This window comes from Spinacia oleracea, chromosome 6, assembly GCF_020520425.1.
Source record: "Spinacia oleracea cultivar Varoflay chromosome 6, BTI_SOV_V1, whole genome shotgun sequence".
Lineage (NCBI taxonomy): Eukaryota > Viridiplantae > Streptophyta > Magnoliopsida > Caryophyllales > Amaranthaceae > Spinacia > Spinacia oleracea.
Genome location: NC_079492.1, coordinates 97,695,500 through 97,713,521, shown reverse-complemented (window position 1 = coordinate 97,713,521; position 18,022 = coordinate 97,695,500). Strand labels below are relative to the sequence as shown.

Below are 18,022 nucleotides of genomic sequence, written 5' to 3'. Positions count from 1 at the left end.
CGCGCGCGGCCAAGGCAGCTAAGGCCATGGGCCAGCGTTGCGTGCATGCGCCCATGGGCCTTGCGCCTCGTGCGCTCGGCTCGTGGGTTGCTGTCGTGTTTGCGATTAAATTATCCTTCGATAATTTATTTATCGTTTCGTACTTGACGATCCATTGTCGTAGGATACGATTATTCGTTTCGACTAGCTTACGAATATACGCAATACGATATACGATTTCAAGATCCAATGTTAAATTGTATAATTAATTATGTTTTCCGAACTAATTTCCCCAAAAGCTATTAAATGAATTTTCAATTTATTTAATCTGTGATATGTTACATGCCAATGGCGTGGCCTTATTGGTTCAGTCAAAATAAAGATGTGAGCCTAATTAGAATTAGAACTCACTGATCGAAAACATTGCTCCAGCCAGCCGTTCCAAGGGAGATCGGAGATTATTTGTTTGAGAGTAGAGGTTTGTTTTGATATGACGACCTTTACTGCACTTGGTACAAGGGCATTCTTGAGACTTTGCCTAGGGGTTGCGTGGAATTATGTATGCCTCTATTCTTTGTTCACTATATATTCTTGAATCATGTTAATGTGAATCATGTCTCTACTCCACTTTTATCCATGGTTGTCTAATTATCGTAGCCAATTCATCGTCTTATTTGATTAAGATGTGCGACAACCCTATCCTGCGTAGTTTAAAGCGTTTGAGCCCTGCTTGATCAACGCGCGGATGGTGCAGGGGCCTGCACGTAGATCTACGTGCACCTGCACCAAAACGCAAAAAATACAAAAATACAAAAAGAACATAAGAAACTAAACAGAAAGAACATAATAGAGTAAACGAAAAGAACATTAACCAAAAGCTGAAAAGAACACTAATGTTAACAAACTAAAGAAAATGTACAAAATTGAAAATAACATATTCTCTCTTCTGATACACTATAAAAAGAACAACTATTTTACAAAAAGAACATCATGTGAAAAATGCAACAGAAAAAAAAAATATTATCGATAATATTATAAAAAATTAAAAAACAGTAAAAAAAGTTAAAAAGTTAAAAAGAACACAAAATAATTAAAAAAAGAATAACAACTTTTTTAGAAAACACAAAGAACAAAATCAAAAGAAAAATAAAATAACAAAAACTCAAAAAAATTTAAGAAAAAGACAACAAAAAAAAGAACAAGAGAACAAAACACATGAAAAAGAACAACATTTTCTTTTTCCTTATCAAACAAAAGAACATAATGAAAGGGACGAAAAGAACAACAAATCTATGTTCTTTTATTAGTTGTATTTGTTCTTTTCAAACCAAACCACTTAGTGTTCTAATTAAAAAGACAAAAACGACGAAATTTTGATGCACTTAAAACGAGATCTATATTTAAATGTATTTTTGTTCTTATCCAACGCATCAGATCTATGTTCTTTTATTAAGTGTTATTTGTTCTATTCAAACGATTTTATGTTCTAATTAAAAAAAGACGAAACGACGATTTTTTGATGCACTTAAAACTAAATCTATATTTAAAAAAAAAGTATTTTTGTTCTTTTACCACGAATCAGACTATGTTCTTTTTTAAGTGTTATGTGTTCTTTTCAAACCATTATATGTTCTTTTTTTAACAATATATGTACGTTGATATAAAAGAACAAACTATTTTGATTTAAAAGAACAAACTATGTTGATGCCACAATAAAAGTAAAGTTGTGAAAAGAACATTACAATTTGAAAAGAACATTAGAGAAAGAACAAGGAAACGTACCTTAAACACTTGATCAACATTTATCAGGAGCAGCAATATCTTTTAATAAATCTTAAAAAACTGTTCTCAATCCTCAAAAAATATCACGCTCTCCAGATATTCTCTTGCTTTGAAAACTAGCCAAATTGAACTAATGTTTTTCTTAATTCACTCATTTTTCAACAAAGGAGAAACATTCAGAAGGAATTTTAGAGAGAGAATAAGGAGAAAATATATTTTTTACTCTTTCACTCACCATCTCACTCTTTCTCTCTCAAAAAATCTCTCTTATGTTGAGAGAATATAAATCCTCTCCTCTTTCGGTCTCTAAAATGTATTTATAAAATGACTAATGGTTATGATCCATAAGTACAATTATTATATATATAGTTGCTGAAAAATAGAAAATGAAAAAATAGGAAGTAGAATCAAAGAATAACAGAGAAGGAGAAAGAAAAAATTCTTAAAGAGTGCATAATGAGAACTATGCACGTGTTTTTATTTTGTTCTTTTAACAGAATATTATAAAAAGAACAAATGAAAAGACTAAAAGAACAAATAGAGAGACTAAAAGAACAAGTCAAGTACCTTGTTCAACAATAATATATGATTCGGAATCATCATTTTCATCATTCTATTATGAATTATCAAGCACATTATTCATAATATCTGAAAAAATAATAGGTTAACATGTATAAAACCAAGAAAAAGAACGCAACCAAAAGAACAAAGGATAAATAAAAAGTAAGAAGAAAAATAACACAATAAAATAAAAAGAACAAGTTATGAAACACAAATGAAATTGAAAATAATTAAAAAGAAGAACACAATAGAATGAAAGAACAAATTATGAAACGAAAATGGTCTATTTTTCTACTATAATGAAACTGTTCTTTTAATACGAGCATAAAGAAACTGTTCTTTTAATACGAGCATATGTTCTTTATTACGTAAAACTGTTCTTTTCTGGAAAAAAAATCGTAATTACATAATCCAAATCTTCAAAATCAGCGATTTCAATGAAATCAACGTGTTGTTACATAATTTGATTCATTAAAATCATCAAAACCACCAAAACTCGATTATTACAAAAACAAAATCATCAAAATCATCAAACACACGATTATTACAAAATCAAAATCTTCAAAACCTATAATTTATTTTTTCAAAATTGAAAAATTACCTCCCAAAATCTGATTATCAGCTGCAGAATTCAGATTTGAAGAAGAAGAATCGATTTAATTTGATGTTGAAGCAGAAAAATCAACGAATTTTTGGGAATTTTCACTACTTTCTCTCTCTAAGAACTATTTTAGAAAACCTAGTTCATACTTTCTCTCTCCTCTTCACAATTTGAGTTCAAAACATAAAATCTAGAAGAATATATATCGCAAGAAGAAAGCAAATCGAATAAAAATCGCGAAAAACAGAGCTGAAAAGAACAGAGCCTTTAATGTTCTTTTGTTCTAGGGTATTGTTCTTTTGTTCAAGGAAAATGTTCTTTTGTTCCCAGGATTTAATGAAACACGCGCGTTTTATGTGTTTTTTATGTCGTTTTGTTTCAGGTGCACCTAGAGCACGGTGCACACGCCTGCACCATCAAATTTGCGCTGCTTGATCCCCTTTGGTAATTCTTTATCACAAGTTAACCAATCTAGCTACATAGATATTCGTGTAATCTACTTTCAAGTATTTCTTAGTTAATGAGATTCGAACGTGTGACCTCCAACTCAAAATGTGAGTTTCCCCACCAACTCCTCCACCATATGTTGGTTGATCCCTTTGGCAAATGACCCTACTTGCCTATAACATTATCGTTTAGGCCGAGCTAGGTATTACTTTGATTAAGATGTGCGACCACCCCATCAAATACACTCCTACCATACGACCACTTGAGAATCCAGCGCGTCTCCTGTGAGACCAGTCACACCATCAACTTGATGGTGTGACGAGCGCGAAACCAATAGTGTACCTCCCCTAAAACTATAAAAAAAAAGTAACAGATCTAAACTATAGAAGTAACATACCTAAACTAAAAGAGTACCTCCTCTAATTATAAAAAAAAAAAAAAAAAAAAAAACATACCTAAACTAAAAATGTACCTCCCCTAAACTAAAAATGTACCTCCACTAAAACTATTCCGTATAAAAAAAAGTAACATGTCTAAACTATAGAAGTAACATACCTAAACTAAAAAAGTACCTCATCTAAAATTATAAAAAAAAAAAAAAAAAAAAAAAAAAAGTAACATGTCTAAACTATAGAAGTAACATACCTAAACTAAAAAAAATAACTCCTCTAAAATTATTTTAAAAAAAAAGTAACATGTCTAAACTATAGAAGTAACATACCTAAACTAAGAAGGTATTTCCCCTAAAACTACTCCGTATAAAAAAGTAACATGTATAAACTATAGAAGTAACATAGCTAAACTAAAAAAAGTACTTCGTCTAAAATTATATAAAAAAAAGTAACATGTCTAAACTATAGAATTAACATACCTAAACTAAGAAGGTATTTCCCCTAAAACTACTCCGTATAAAAAAAGTAACATGTATAAACTATAGAAGTAACATACCTAAACTAAAAAAAGTACCTCCTCTAAAATTATAAAAAAAAAAAAAAAAGTAACATGTCTAAACTATAGAAGTAACATACCTAAATTCGCAAGTGTGAACTGGTCTCACCATCAGTTGATGGTGAGGACAGTCTCATATAAGAATTTGGGTTGAGAATCATAGAGGATGTAAGTCATAACATTTGTCTTAATTAGTCAGAATGTAAATGCATGTGTTGTATTTTTTTCAAAAGGATTTATTTAAACCGTGGATATGAAGCACATTTATAAATTTGACTCCTTACTCTTTATCAGGGAAGCTATGAGATGGATGACAACTTTAGTTAGAGCTGGCATAATCGGACACGAAACGAACGGACATGAAAAAAGCGGGTTAGTGTCAAGGTTTACGACCCATTTAATTAAAGGGGTCAACACGACACGATACAATTAATTAAATGGGTTCGGTTTGTGTTGAAATTCTCAACACGAAAGTGATACGATTACAACACTTAAGAAAAAACAACCAATAACTTAATGTACTGAGTTATCTATCTATCTATCTATCTATTATATACTAAAAGACACACCAGGAATGACACGTGTCAAGTCCTGGTGAGTCCTTAATATTTTTTTTTTTTTTTCCTGCTGAAAAAATTTCGTCATATTTTAAAGAATCTTAAAAAGATATACCATGAATGATACGTGTTATCTCCTGTTGTGTCCTTAGATTTTTTAAAAATATTTTAATTGACGAATGTTTTAAAATATCTGATTTCCTGAATTTTTTTTTCTTATTCTTTCCTTCTCTTTAATATAATACAAGTATATATGAAAAAATAAATTATGATTTTATGTATTACGGCAAAGATAAAAAATTTACTGATTTGAAGAATATATATGTTAGGAATGGAAAAAGCCACAATTTTTTTTATATTACTATTTTTATAATATATGTAGTAAGCTATTACGGAAACTCCGTACGTAGTAATAGAAAAATGTTTTTTGATTTTAATTTAAAACTTTCAAAAATAATCATTATACTCTTAACATACAATAGTTAATAAATAAATAAATTACTTTGCATGTGTTATTATACGACCATACCCAAACATTTTTTTAAAAAAAAATTATTTTTATGTAAAACAAGTGCTAAAAGGTGGGTTTAACAAAATTTCTTATTTTTTAAAAAAAATACTTATAAACCCGAAAGCCAGCCAGTTATACACAAGGTCTAGAAAATAGGGTATTATAAGTTTATAATTGATATGGTTATCAAATCAATACCATATCCAAAAAATTGGATAGATCGAGGGTACTGGTATGTTTACGGTTATGGATATTATTCAATTCCAAAAGAAAAGGGTACCTAATAACAGTCTGTTAAGTTTTTTTCTTATATTTTCACAACTTAAGTATTTTTTCCAACGCTAAACTCTTAAAATCGAACTAATTCCTTTATAATAAAAAAATAATATTTTTCTCTGATTTTCCCAACAACCGTTGATAAAAATTGATTTTATTTTATTAAAAAATCTTTTCAATAAATTATTAATAACAGAAAAAAAATATTTAGTCTCATTCGTGCGTTGCACGGGACCTAACCTAGTAAACCTTTATATTGGAGCCAACTTTATCGAACAAACACGACAACATGATACGAACCGAACACGAAAAAAACGGGTTAGTGTCAAGAGCTTATAACATGATTAGTTAAACAGGGTTAACATGACACGACACGTTTATTAAATGGACAGGTTAGTGTTAGAGGTTCTCCAACCAGCTTATATTCGATATGAACACGAATATGACATGTTCATCTGCTCTTACTTTAGTTGTTTTTTAATGGAGTTACTTTTTCGAACTTTTGAAAAGAAGTTGTAAAAAATTTAAAAACAAATCCCAGGTGTCAGTGAAGAATACGCCTGACGGCGCTATTTTAATATGTATGCATAGAAAGACTGATTTAACATACATCCTCAGGTGCCCCCAACTTGAATACCAAAAATGGAAATTTTATTTTTGGACCACCCTAAGGATTACTAGCTATTTCATATGATGTACAAACTCTCACTAATCTATAATTATGTTGTACGGTAAACTTAATAAAAATATTAGCAACTTGTTGATTATGGACCTCCTATTTTATTATATTATTGTACAATATATTATATAATAATATATATAATACTTCGTATATAGTTTTTGCAGGCTCTATATTTGCTTATAAAGCAAGCTGCTGGAATGAAAGCTTAATCTGTCCTCCTAGCTCCTTAATTACCCCCATTATAATTCTTAGATCATCAAACAAATTAAAGTAAAGTAGATTAATTAGTATCGCGATTAGAGTAAGTCCGAGCTAGGAATAGTGGAGTAGAGATTTGATGCTAATGAATTTGTTCATCTTAATTATATTAAGTCATTGTCATTGAGTTCAATCTCTTGAATGTTTACTCTTTGATTTGTTTGTGTTTATATTTTAACAGGAACTGGCAATAATGGGAAGGGGGAAGATCGTGATTGAAAGGATCGATAACTCGACGAGTAGGCAGGTGACTTTCTCAAAGAGGAGAAAAGGGTTGTTGAAGAAATCTAAAGAGCTTGCTATTCTTTGTGATGCTGAAGTTGGAGTTATCATATTTTCCAGCACATCCAAGCTTTATGAGTATTCTAACTCAAGGTTTGATTTTGCTTTCATTTACTTGTTTCTTTTTTTTTCTTTTTTTTTTTTGGTGTTAGCACCCGGTTCACCCTTAGGGCTAATCCGGATTCGGGGCGAGTTCTTGGTGGTTAGATTCCAGTCCCCTCCCAATTGTTGTTGCGGGGGATCGAACACGGGTTCTCCCTACCAAGTTCAGCCCCAATCACCACATGATTCAATATTTGACAATAGTCATAATGTTTTGTCTTAAAGAATTTACAAGATTCAAGTTCTTGGTTTAATTTTAAGCAAAAACTACTCATTAAAGATCCAATCCTAGGCAAAGTAATTCAAGTTTACAGCTTTTGAAATTTTAATCAATGCTATTTTTAACTTTTTTTTAAACAATAAAATTAAACCCTATGCAAACTGAAATCCCCTTTCTTGCATTTGGTAAAGAGTTGTATATCCTTCATTCTTGAGAACTTAATTGTTTCTCTTTTTAAGGTATTAAGCTTTGCTATGTATTTACAATATTGTAACGTCTATATTAAAGTATTACAACCTGTTTATAAATTCGGAATGCCACAATACTAGTTCATACGAAGTATAACACTTTCAACATGACAACTAATTTCAGATGGAAGGAAAAAATAATTTCGATTAGGACACAATCAGGGCCAGCAACATAATGAAGATCCATAAAATTATGAGATTGATTTGCACACGTGGGTCTAAAGGTCTTAATTATATTCTTTTGAGCTAGATATGAACATCTTAGTGAAAAAACAATGTGATATATATTTCTTCAAGAAACCTGTTTGGTAAAATACTTAATGCAACAACTGTTATTTGTTGCTGTTGTTCTTAATTGTTGTACTAGCTGTTAGAGAGTGATGGATAGCTCAGTTGGTTAGAGATTCCATCCCGATTCCAGGTGATCTTGGGATCGATTCTCATCCCCGTTCTTTATGGCTCATTCGCACCAAAAAAAAAAATTATCAAAAAAAATTCAAAACAACTAGTTTTAAATTAACTACTCCCCCTGTTTCTTTTTGTTCGTTACGTTTGGACTTTTGCACGTTTATTAACGTATAATAAATATTCTTTTTTTATTAAAAAAAAAACCCAAGTAAAATCTCAATCCACTAATCATTACAACAACCAATAAGATTGTTTTATTTATCAAAATGAACCAATAGTGGAAAAGCACACATATATCTAACTTTACATACTTATCAATTTTTTTAATTTTTTTTTTGATAATTTGGAGGGCTTTTGTTTAATGAGTTGAAAAAATTGGACCAATTAAAATTGAAAGTTGGCACAAAAAATAACATTATAATAAGTTTATAAAAGGAAAGATTCTTCCATGTAACAAATATTGTGAAACACTCTAAAAAGAATACGTAACAAACAAAAAGAAACAGAGGGAGTACTTCGTAGCTTGTTAACACATTTAGGCTTCGTTTGGTAAGGCGTAAAACGTTTTCATTGTAAAATGATTTTCCATGGAAAACATTTTTCAAGGGAAAACACAATTCCAAACTAGTTTTCCTTTATTTGGTACCGTAAAGGAAAATGGGAGAAGATGGTGAAAATTGAGGGGAAGAAAGGAGAGGGAGGTAAGGAGGAAAGAAGGAAAAGTGATTTCCCTCCCTTTCAAATGGAAAAGGGTTTTCCACCTTTGAGGGAGTCATGGAAAATTGTTTTTCATCCCTTACCCAACCAAACAACGTAAAATGATTGAAAAAAGGAAAATCGTTTTCCATGAAAACGTTTTACGCCCTACCAAACGGATCCAAGTTCCCCCTTAACAACACCCGGATGCATATCACATGTTGTTTGGATAGTAAGATAAGAAAGAGAAATGAAGTGAAGGGAAAGAGGAGAGGTAGGGGAAGGGAAGGGAAGAGAAGACGGAGCTTCATTTTCCTTCCAAAATAACTCCAATTTTAGATGATCGATACTTATCAAAGAGGGAGGAAAATGGATCACTTTAAGTTAACCAGCTGACTAACTGTAAGCTAACCAACTAACAAAGTAGTTAACCCTTTAATAGCTTGACTTAAAAATAAATAAATATAAATCCATTCAAGTTTTATAAAATTCTCTGTAATAATTTTAGCCCGTCCCTAAATTTTATACCATTATTCAAATTTAGATTGTCCTTAAACTAATTATTAATTTGTATTTTCTAAATTAGTTGCTTATGTTTGCACTTTCATATTAGAGCATCACCATATGAAATTCCAATAACGGCTCAAAAAACTTCCATAAGAGTTTTATTTTTTTCCAATGGTGTTTCCTAATATCTATTTTATTTTCAATAACTTTTATGTCAGACAGCTTCACAGAAATGTTAAGGAAAATATCGCATTGCTTGCATCTTTTTGCTTGCATCTTTCTAGAATTCTAGAATCTGCCAGCTAACATCATGTTGATGGAAAAAAATTATAAAAAAAATAAAAACATTAAAATAAACTTTGTTTTTTATTTTTTCAATTTTTTATTTAAGAATGAATTAACACAAATTCTTATTTACATGAGGTGTACGATAAATATTGTACACCGAAGTTAAAGTTGACGTAAAATTTTTAAAAGTCACCATCATATATGTAAAAGTTATCTACTTTTTAGTAATAAAAAATTTCATTTTAACAAAAAATATTTATTCAAAATCACTAATAATGTATAAAATTAATCATTTAACACTTTAAAATGTTTATCTATTAACTTTTTTTAAGTATAAAAGTTAGAGAAAACTGAGTAAAAGTTAGAGAAAACTGGATTAAAGTTATGTTGATGCACAATAAATTTATTGTACAACTTGTGCACGCAAGACCTTTTGATGAATTAAACTAGTGTAAACATAACTAGAAGTAATAAGATCATAACTAAAAGTAATCAAATAATAACTAATTGAATAACAAATGTTATGATATAAAGACAAATAGTTACTTATTAGTCAAATAGTAATGATTTTAAACAAACTTAGTACCATCCCCTCAAAAAAAACAAAAAAAAAAAAACTTAGTACTAACTAAAACTCAGAGAATTTTAACTAAAACTTATAAAATCTTAACTAAACTTAGAAACACGTAACTAAAACTTCTAAAATTATAACTAAAACTCAGAAAATTTTAACTAAAACTTCGGAAATCATACTTAAAACTCAGAATCATAAAAAGCTTTTAAAAGTTAGAAAATCTTAACTAAAACTGGGAAAATCTTAACTATAACTTCTGAAATCTTAACCAAAACCCTCAATTATTTAACCAAAAAAATTTAAATCATAACTAAAACTCATAAAATCTTAACAAAAAACTTCTGAAATCTTAACAAAAACTCAAAAAAAAAACAAAAAAAAACTAAAACTCAAAAACACGTAACTAAAACTTTCGAAATCATAATAAACCTCAGAAAACCTTAACTAAACCTTTTGAAATCATAACTACAACTTACAATATCTTAGCTGAAACTCAGAATTACATACTCCCTCCGTTCCATAATGGTATTTCAATTTAGATTTTTGACACTATTCACAATTCAAGAGAATATTCTAAATTATTTCAAGAAAAAAAAATATTCTTATGGGGTCTTATTTGATTTGTCTAAAAGAATACTTCTATAATATCAAAATTTTATACTTTTTTCTAATGTATAATTAGATATGTAAATAATACAAAATGTGCGTTGATAAAAGTGAAAAATATAAATTGGAACATCATTATGAGGGGGTAATTAACTATGAAAATCTTAACTAAAACATAGAAAATCTTAACTAAATCTCAGAAAATCATAACTACACCTTAGAAACTTATTCTTAGCTAAACATTTTCTAATCATAACTAGAACTCAAACAATCATAAATAAAACTTCTGAAGTCATAAATAAAACTAAGAAATATTAACTGAAATTTTGAAACACATAACTACTAAAACTTGGAAAATCTAAATTAAAACTTAGAAAAACTTATCTAAAATTTAAAATATCATAACCAAAACTCAAAAAAAACATAACTACACTTTATAAACTTAATCATAACTAAATATCATAAAATCTTAAACTATAGCTTCAAAAATCATAACTAAAACTCGAAAATTTTTAACTAAAACTCAGAAACACATAACTAAAACTCGAAAAAAACTTAACTAAAACTCGAAAAAACTTAATTAAAACTTAGATAATCTTAACTAACACTCGAAAAATCATAACTAAACTATAGAAATTTAATATAATTAAAAAAATATTAATCGTAACTAAAACTTATGAAATAGTATAAAAAAAAAAACCAAACTAAAATATGGAAAATCTAAATTGAAATTCGGACAATCTTAAATAAAACTAGAGAAATCATAAATAAACTTCAAAATTTTAATCATAACTCAAAGAAAATCATTCATAAAACTTTCATATTTTTGTTTTTAGTTTTTTTCAAAAAACAAGAAACAATACTAGCGGAGTAACGAGCCCTTATGATCAAAGTTTTTGTAATGATTTTAGACCAGGACAATTTACGTAGTGTTTTGTTCACCCTTACTTAATACTTCAATTCATCCAATTCCTGCTAGTTGACACAATCATAACACTATTTATACAAGTTACTTGATTTTTTTTTTTTTAATCTATATTTAAGGGAAAAATCAAGTAAATTACGATCTTGTTAGATTCGTATTAGTGAATATTTTTTAAATACCAACTCTTTATAATGCTTCCTCCGTGTTTTTTACTTGCATCATTTTTTAAAAAAAAAGTTGCATATTAGTAGCACTATTTCCTCTCTTGGTATGCATTCACATGCATTTTGAACACACCAAAAAAACCCATTTTACCCTTATGTATATCTTAACTTACCATTAATACTTAAACTTTTCTACCTAATTTGCTTGTTATCACATGACATTCTTGATATTTACTTCAATTCATTTCATACTGCTTGTGCCCCACCCAAACGCTGCAAGTAAAAAAATAGGAGTAACGGACTAAATATTTACTTATTCATAATTGAAGACGTTATTGTTTGAAATCATACATTGACAAACGTGTATATAGAAATGTATCAACTAATAAGAGACGGATCTAAGTCCCTAACCAAGAACAATGAATGTTCTCCTGGCAGCATGAAATCGGTTATTGAGAGATATAACAAAGCAAAGCAAGAGCAACATCACCTCAACTCAGAATCTGAATTAAAGGTATGATGATCTTTGTTTCCACATTTTCTTTTTGTTGATCGATGTTATTGCCTTTGAGCTCTTCACAACTTTATCCAAACAACATTTACTATATAATGATAAAAAAGGCGAATGTCGGTCTTTTTCATGTTTGACTCCAAAATTGATATGGAATTTGATAGGAAATGAGAGATGGGAAAGTCATCTCACAAAATTTTAATGTTGCCAAAAATAAATTTAAAAAATCCGTGTTAAATTCATAACAGACAAATTCTTATAAGAGACAATATAATAAGGTTTATGTTCATCAGATAAAGTATTAGTTAAACACAGAATGTAGTCAGTAATCTCAGTACGTAAAAGTTAAAAAACACTACGTAGTAAATGATGTGACCAAAACATTTAGTTAGACCATATAACAAAATTACAGAAGTTGTAAATTTCCAAGCTATCCTTAAATCAAACACTAGAAAATAAAGTATCTTTGGTTACTCTTCTTTTCCGTTCGTTACCCATCTTTTCCTTTCGGTTCACTTCCTTTTGGTGATAATTTTATACCAAGCAAATCATTAATAGGATAAACATAGGCCTAGTGAATTGTGAACTATACGAATCACAATATCCTAGCGAGGAGCAACCCTTCGAATCCCAATAACATGTCTGAAACTTTTTCTAGCACTACTACCTCCATTTCAAAATGATTTTTTACCATTTCCGTTTTAGTTTGTTTTAAAATGTTATTACATGGTGGTTTATTCTATTATTGGACATGAAAATTTACAACCTTACCCCATAACATTTACAATTATTCACTCCTTTTTCATTACTTTATTTTTTTTTCTTACACTCACAATCCATATTTATCTATCTTACTTTATCCATATTTTATTACAATCACTCGTATTTTTACACAATTATAAAGATCATTATGAGAAGGAGATAGTACTTCATAGCATTGAAGAATAAATTCCTAAACCGTAAACCAAATTAGTAGAATCCCTTAATCTCGAAATATCACACTTGAATAAAAACTGGGTATGAAATAAACAAATAATTATAAGCCACCTTTCTATAATCCAACGAGTAATTTTTGTACAAATTAATTATAAGATGGTTACACACTCTACCCTCTAGGCTTACACTTCAAAATACATACCAATTCATTTTATCCATGCAATGGGTCGAGTTAGGTTGGAAATTATTAGTTATCCTCGGGTGCATCTAATGGTATTTTTATGTCCTTTAGGGGTTTCTGTCACATTTTTCTTTTCACACGTAAGGAGAAAATGTGAGAGAATATACCGTACATTCGGTTGTATATAATATGTTCTAGAGTTAGATTGGTCAGTTGATCCTATTTTAGGCACTAATCTAGTTTTTATTTCCTTATGGGAAAAAAAGTGGTCAAGTACAACATTCCGTACATATATATTTGCTCATAGTGAAGTACAAATAAAAATGATACATCATGCATGTGCTAATGTATGTATATTAGCATTTTGGCTGTCCGTATGAACGAACTATATTTTAATGGAATTATGTCAACGGAAAAGAGAGTGAATCATGAAAGTTTCATGATTAAGGTATTATATTATAATTCCCTTAAAATGTAGTTCGTTGGTACTTACAGGCGAACTGCTAAGTCATACAGAGGAAGCGGTTATAATAGTGGTGCTATGCTAGCATACACTCTACAGAGGATTTATTGCTTCACATGCATTGGAAGATTGTAAAACATTTCAGAATGGAAATTAAGAGAAGTGCAACCAACTTAAGAAATACTTGTTCTATCCGATTGACAAATTGTGCAGGAAATATCCTGAGAATTGTTATAATCTGCCTGAATTAATGTACAGGAGTGTTCTCAGATTATTTACGCAATGAAAAACACAACTTAAGAACAAACTAGAAAAAGCCTCATTTCTACGTTTCAATTCAATGATTATTCGAGTTAAAATAGCTCTTTAATTGCGAGGTATGCAGTTTCAGATGCTTGTGTTATAACGGATGCAAAGAAAGATTAAATAACGTAAATAAAGAACGCAGAGATTTAACGTGGTTCATTAACAATGTGTTAGCTCCTTCAACGGGCATAAGGGATAATTTTTTTTATTGATCTTGAGGAGTACAGATTACAGAATACAACTATGCTATGACCTATAGAGTTTATATAGTACTCTCTAGACGGATGCGGAAAAGCCTAGAAAATAGGCGCAAAATAGCGAGATCCCCGTGTTGGGACGTTTGGCCGATTCAAGGCATTATTCTAACAGCTTGAAGTAGAAATAAATTGTAGATTCTTCATTAATATCTTATCAAATGAATGAGGCAAGGGAAACAAACAATATGTTAACCATAATATTTTTACATGCTAGTTTTGGCGACAGGAGGCAGAAATCACAAGGCAGCAGTTGCAGGATCTGCATGAAAGCTACCGGTATACTTTGTTTCTTTACATACCTCGAAACTAGTCGATAACAAAACATCAAAAGTTCCTTGAATAGGAGTATAATGTAAGAATCAGATTGTCCAAAAAGAAAAACATTTTATATACATCCTAATAACTGTCAAGAGGCTAAAGCTACTGATAGTAAAACTAATAATTATTGAATTTTGTGTTTGTAATTGTAACTGTACAGAAAAGGTTGTTTACATGGAACTTTTACCCTTCCCTATCTGAACCTAAATGGAAACGCTAATAAAGGTGTTGGGTAATAAGATCGACTAACGATATAGTAAGGACTAAGGAAGTAATGGAATTATGGTTTGATGAATTAATAAATAATAATAAAAGAAAAGAGTTGATTTACATTAATATTCTGGTAAGGCAGGCAACTTATGGGACAAAAGCTCTCTGGTTTAAACATTGAAGAACTACAAACCCTAGAGGAGCAACTAGAAATGAGCCTGCAAGGAGTTCGCATGAACAAGGCAAGAAACTCATTGACTACAGAGTCTAATTAGCTTATTTGACGATTTAATTGCTCTGCTCTGCTCTGCTATATATATGAAAATTAGTTAACTCAACCGTTCATCCTACAAATGCAGGAACAGATCCTTACAAATGAGATACAAGAGCTTAATCACAAGGTCTTTAATTAATTTACAGGATTAATACCTTAATTTCTTTTACTGTCATCACAACTTACCCTACTCAAATCCCAATTTCTTTTTACAGGGGAATATCATTCAGCAGGAAAATATGGAACTATGCGAGAAAGTGAACCTAATTCGCCAAGAAAACACCGACTTGTATAAGAAGGTATGAGACGACGTTAAGAAAACATGGCCCTATGTTGAAATCGACACCATCAATCTCAATATTCCTTGTTTTGAATTATTAATTCCCTTATTGTTCTCTCAAGTAATTAAGGTCCTACACACACATTTTATATATATGCTGTCACATTTTCAGTTTCTTTAATCTTGTGTGCAAATTGCTCAGATTAGATTAAGATGGATGATCTCAGCTTATGAATTTACCTCTTATCAGCTTTATAGTATCGGAAGCGTGAATGGGATTAGTGGAAATTCCTTGATTCAAAATGGATTTAGCAGCAGAGAGGATGCGCAGGAGCTCATTCATCTTCGATTAAGCCATCCTGAAAAACACAGAAATCAGGCAATAGGAGCAACAACAGCATTGGGGTAAAGATTGTTTCATTTCTTCTCTTCATTTCCAAAGACTATTGCTGAAACTGATCCAAGTATTTCAAAATAACGCAGCAGACTATGATGGTATTAAGAAGCTAAGCATGTATGAATCAACAAGTTACAAATATTCTGTACAAGAGAAGAGACAAGAGTAATGCATGGAGGTAGAGACTAGAGAGATTATTGAACATAATTAAGAATGGTTTCAGAATTCAGAATTCAGAATTCAGAATTCAGAATTCAGAATGTTGCTGCATCAACGATTCAACGTACAAGTAGATGGAAGCCAACAACTATTGTAAAAACTTGATAGTAATGAACATAAATGGGGCATATTATGGAGAGACTTTATCGAAAATTTAATTTGGTTTTGGTTCTTATTTCTCAACGGAACATACAATTTTTGAGATTGTGCTTTATGTAGCAATAATAAGACATGCACATGCTCAAGTAGTAGCACCCCTTACTTGTTTGAAAAGTTCAAACTAAAATACTAAAGCTTATTCTGCTGCATGCCTCTCCATCTTACAAACTGATCTATAGCATAACTCTACTGATGAATTTAATCTTCTTGTCTTCATGTCTCTACTGATCATGCATAGTCATTATCATTACCCCATTGCCTCAAAGAGGCTCCCGCAAGAAACGGGGTAGGGGGGTCGGACGTACGCAACCTTACCCCTGCAATTGCAGAGAGGTTGTTTCCAATTGACCCAAAAGCGATAACGGGACAACAATGGGACAACCATCTTCTACCTACCTAATGGAAAGGAAACGAAGAGGTATTAAGAGCCATTTTGATTTAATCCATTACATCCCACAGCCAAAAGAACAAATGAATCTTTGGCTCTATCGGAAATGAACAAACTAATCATGCATAGTACCTACCAAAATTCCATGGGTCAAGCGACTCAATTAGTTATATAGAGAGAATTGGAGAAGTGATAATTTATCATTAATATGCAACAGCATTTATAGGAGTATAGCTCTAGTTCACTAGGTTTACAAGAATGGAAATGTAGCCGCTAAACATTAAACTAACTAAGCTATATACTAGCAACAAACTAGGAATATGTGCATAATATTAGGAGGCATTATAGTAACAGAGTATCAACGTAACAAACTAAAGACTTAGTCAAGTGAAGACTTAGTCAATCCTTATCATGCCCTCTCAAAACGGTCGGCCAAGACGAGAGACCGATTTTGTGAACCAAAGAGATAAAGGGAGTGCGAGGAAGAGGCTTGGTAAGAGCATCCGCCAATTGATCATTGTTAGAAATGTATGAGACACGGAGCTTGCCTGCTTGAACATTCTCTCGCACGAAATGGTAGTCTAACCCAAGATGCTTCATCTTAGAGTGAAAGACGGGGTTGGCACTAACATAAGTAGCACCAGCATTATCACAGTATATAACAGGAGTTAAGGATGGAGCAAGCTTGAGTTCTTTGAATAAATTATGAAGCCACAAAACTTCTGCCGTTGTGTTTGCCACGGCTCTATATTCGGCTTCGGTTGATGATCTAGCTCTTGTGCGTTGCTTCTTTGAACTCCAACCTAAACCCTAGGTACACATTAGGTAACTCACCATAGTTAGGACTCTACAGAATATTCACAGAATAATATCTAATATCTTAACATATCTTAACATCCCCCCTCAAGGTGGAGCATGTAGATCTCGAATGCCCATCTTGTTCAAAAAAAACTCAAATTGCGCCTTCCCCAACGCTTTGGTGAAGATATCTGCTAACTGAACCTTCGTCGACACGTACGACGGACTGATGATCCCTTCCTTGATTGCATCTCGAATGAAATGACAATCTGACTCGATGTGTTTTGTCCTTTCATGGAACACCGGATTCTGTGCAATATGCAACGCAGACTGACTGTCGCAATACATCCTCATGCCTTGGTCGTGTGTCACCCCCAAGTCGCGTAGTAGTTGTTTCAACCACTTCAACTCACACGTCAGAGCTGCCATCGACCGATATTCTGCCTCAGCAGACGACCGAGAAACAGTATGCTGTTTCTTGGTCTTCCAAGAAACTGGCGACATACCAAGTGACACAAACCATCCAGTCACCGACCGACGCGTCATTGGACACCCTGCCCAATCCGAGTCGCACCACCCCTCCAACTGCAACGCACTGTCCGACCGAAGTAGTATACCTTGACCCGGACACTTCTTCAAATATCTCACTACTCGCAAAGCTGCTTCCCAATGTGCCTCCTTTGGTGCTTTCATAAATTGAGAT

General features: G+C 31.3%; 1 protein-coding gene across 3 annotated transcripts; it reads left to right on the top strand.

The window, feature by feature from the left end:
* Positions 1-6,497: 6,497 nt before the first annotated feature.
* LOC110777691 (MADS-box transcription factor 23-like) lies at positions 6,498-16,662 on the top strand. 3 transcript variants are annotated; one of them, XM_021982279.2, is made up of 9 exons: positions 6,498-6,645; positions 6,784-6,977; positions 12,061-12,136; positions 14,491-14,552; positions 14,947-15,046; positions 15,164-15,205; positions 15,294-15,377; positions 15,609-15,763; positions 15,842-16,662. In XM_021982279.2, exons 2-9 carry the CDS (start codon positions 6,796-6,798, stop codon positions 15,849-15,851), a joined length of 711 nt encoding a protein of 236 aa, XP_021837971.1. In that variant the 5' UTR covers positions 6,498-6,645; positions 6,784-6,795; the 3' UTR covers positions 15,852-16,662. The 3 variants fall into 3 exon arrangements, with proteins under 3 accessions (XP_021837971.1, XP_021837973.1, XP_021837972.1); XM_021982281.2 differs by having other exon boundaries at positions 15,845-16,660; XM_021982280.2 differs by having other exon boundaries at positions 6,542-6,977.
* The last annotated feature ends 1,360 nt before the right edge of the window (positions 16,663-18,022 follow it).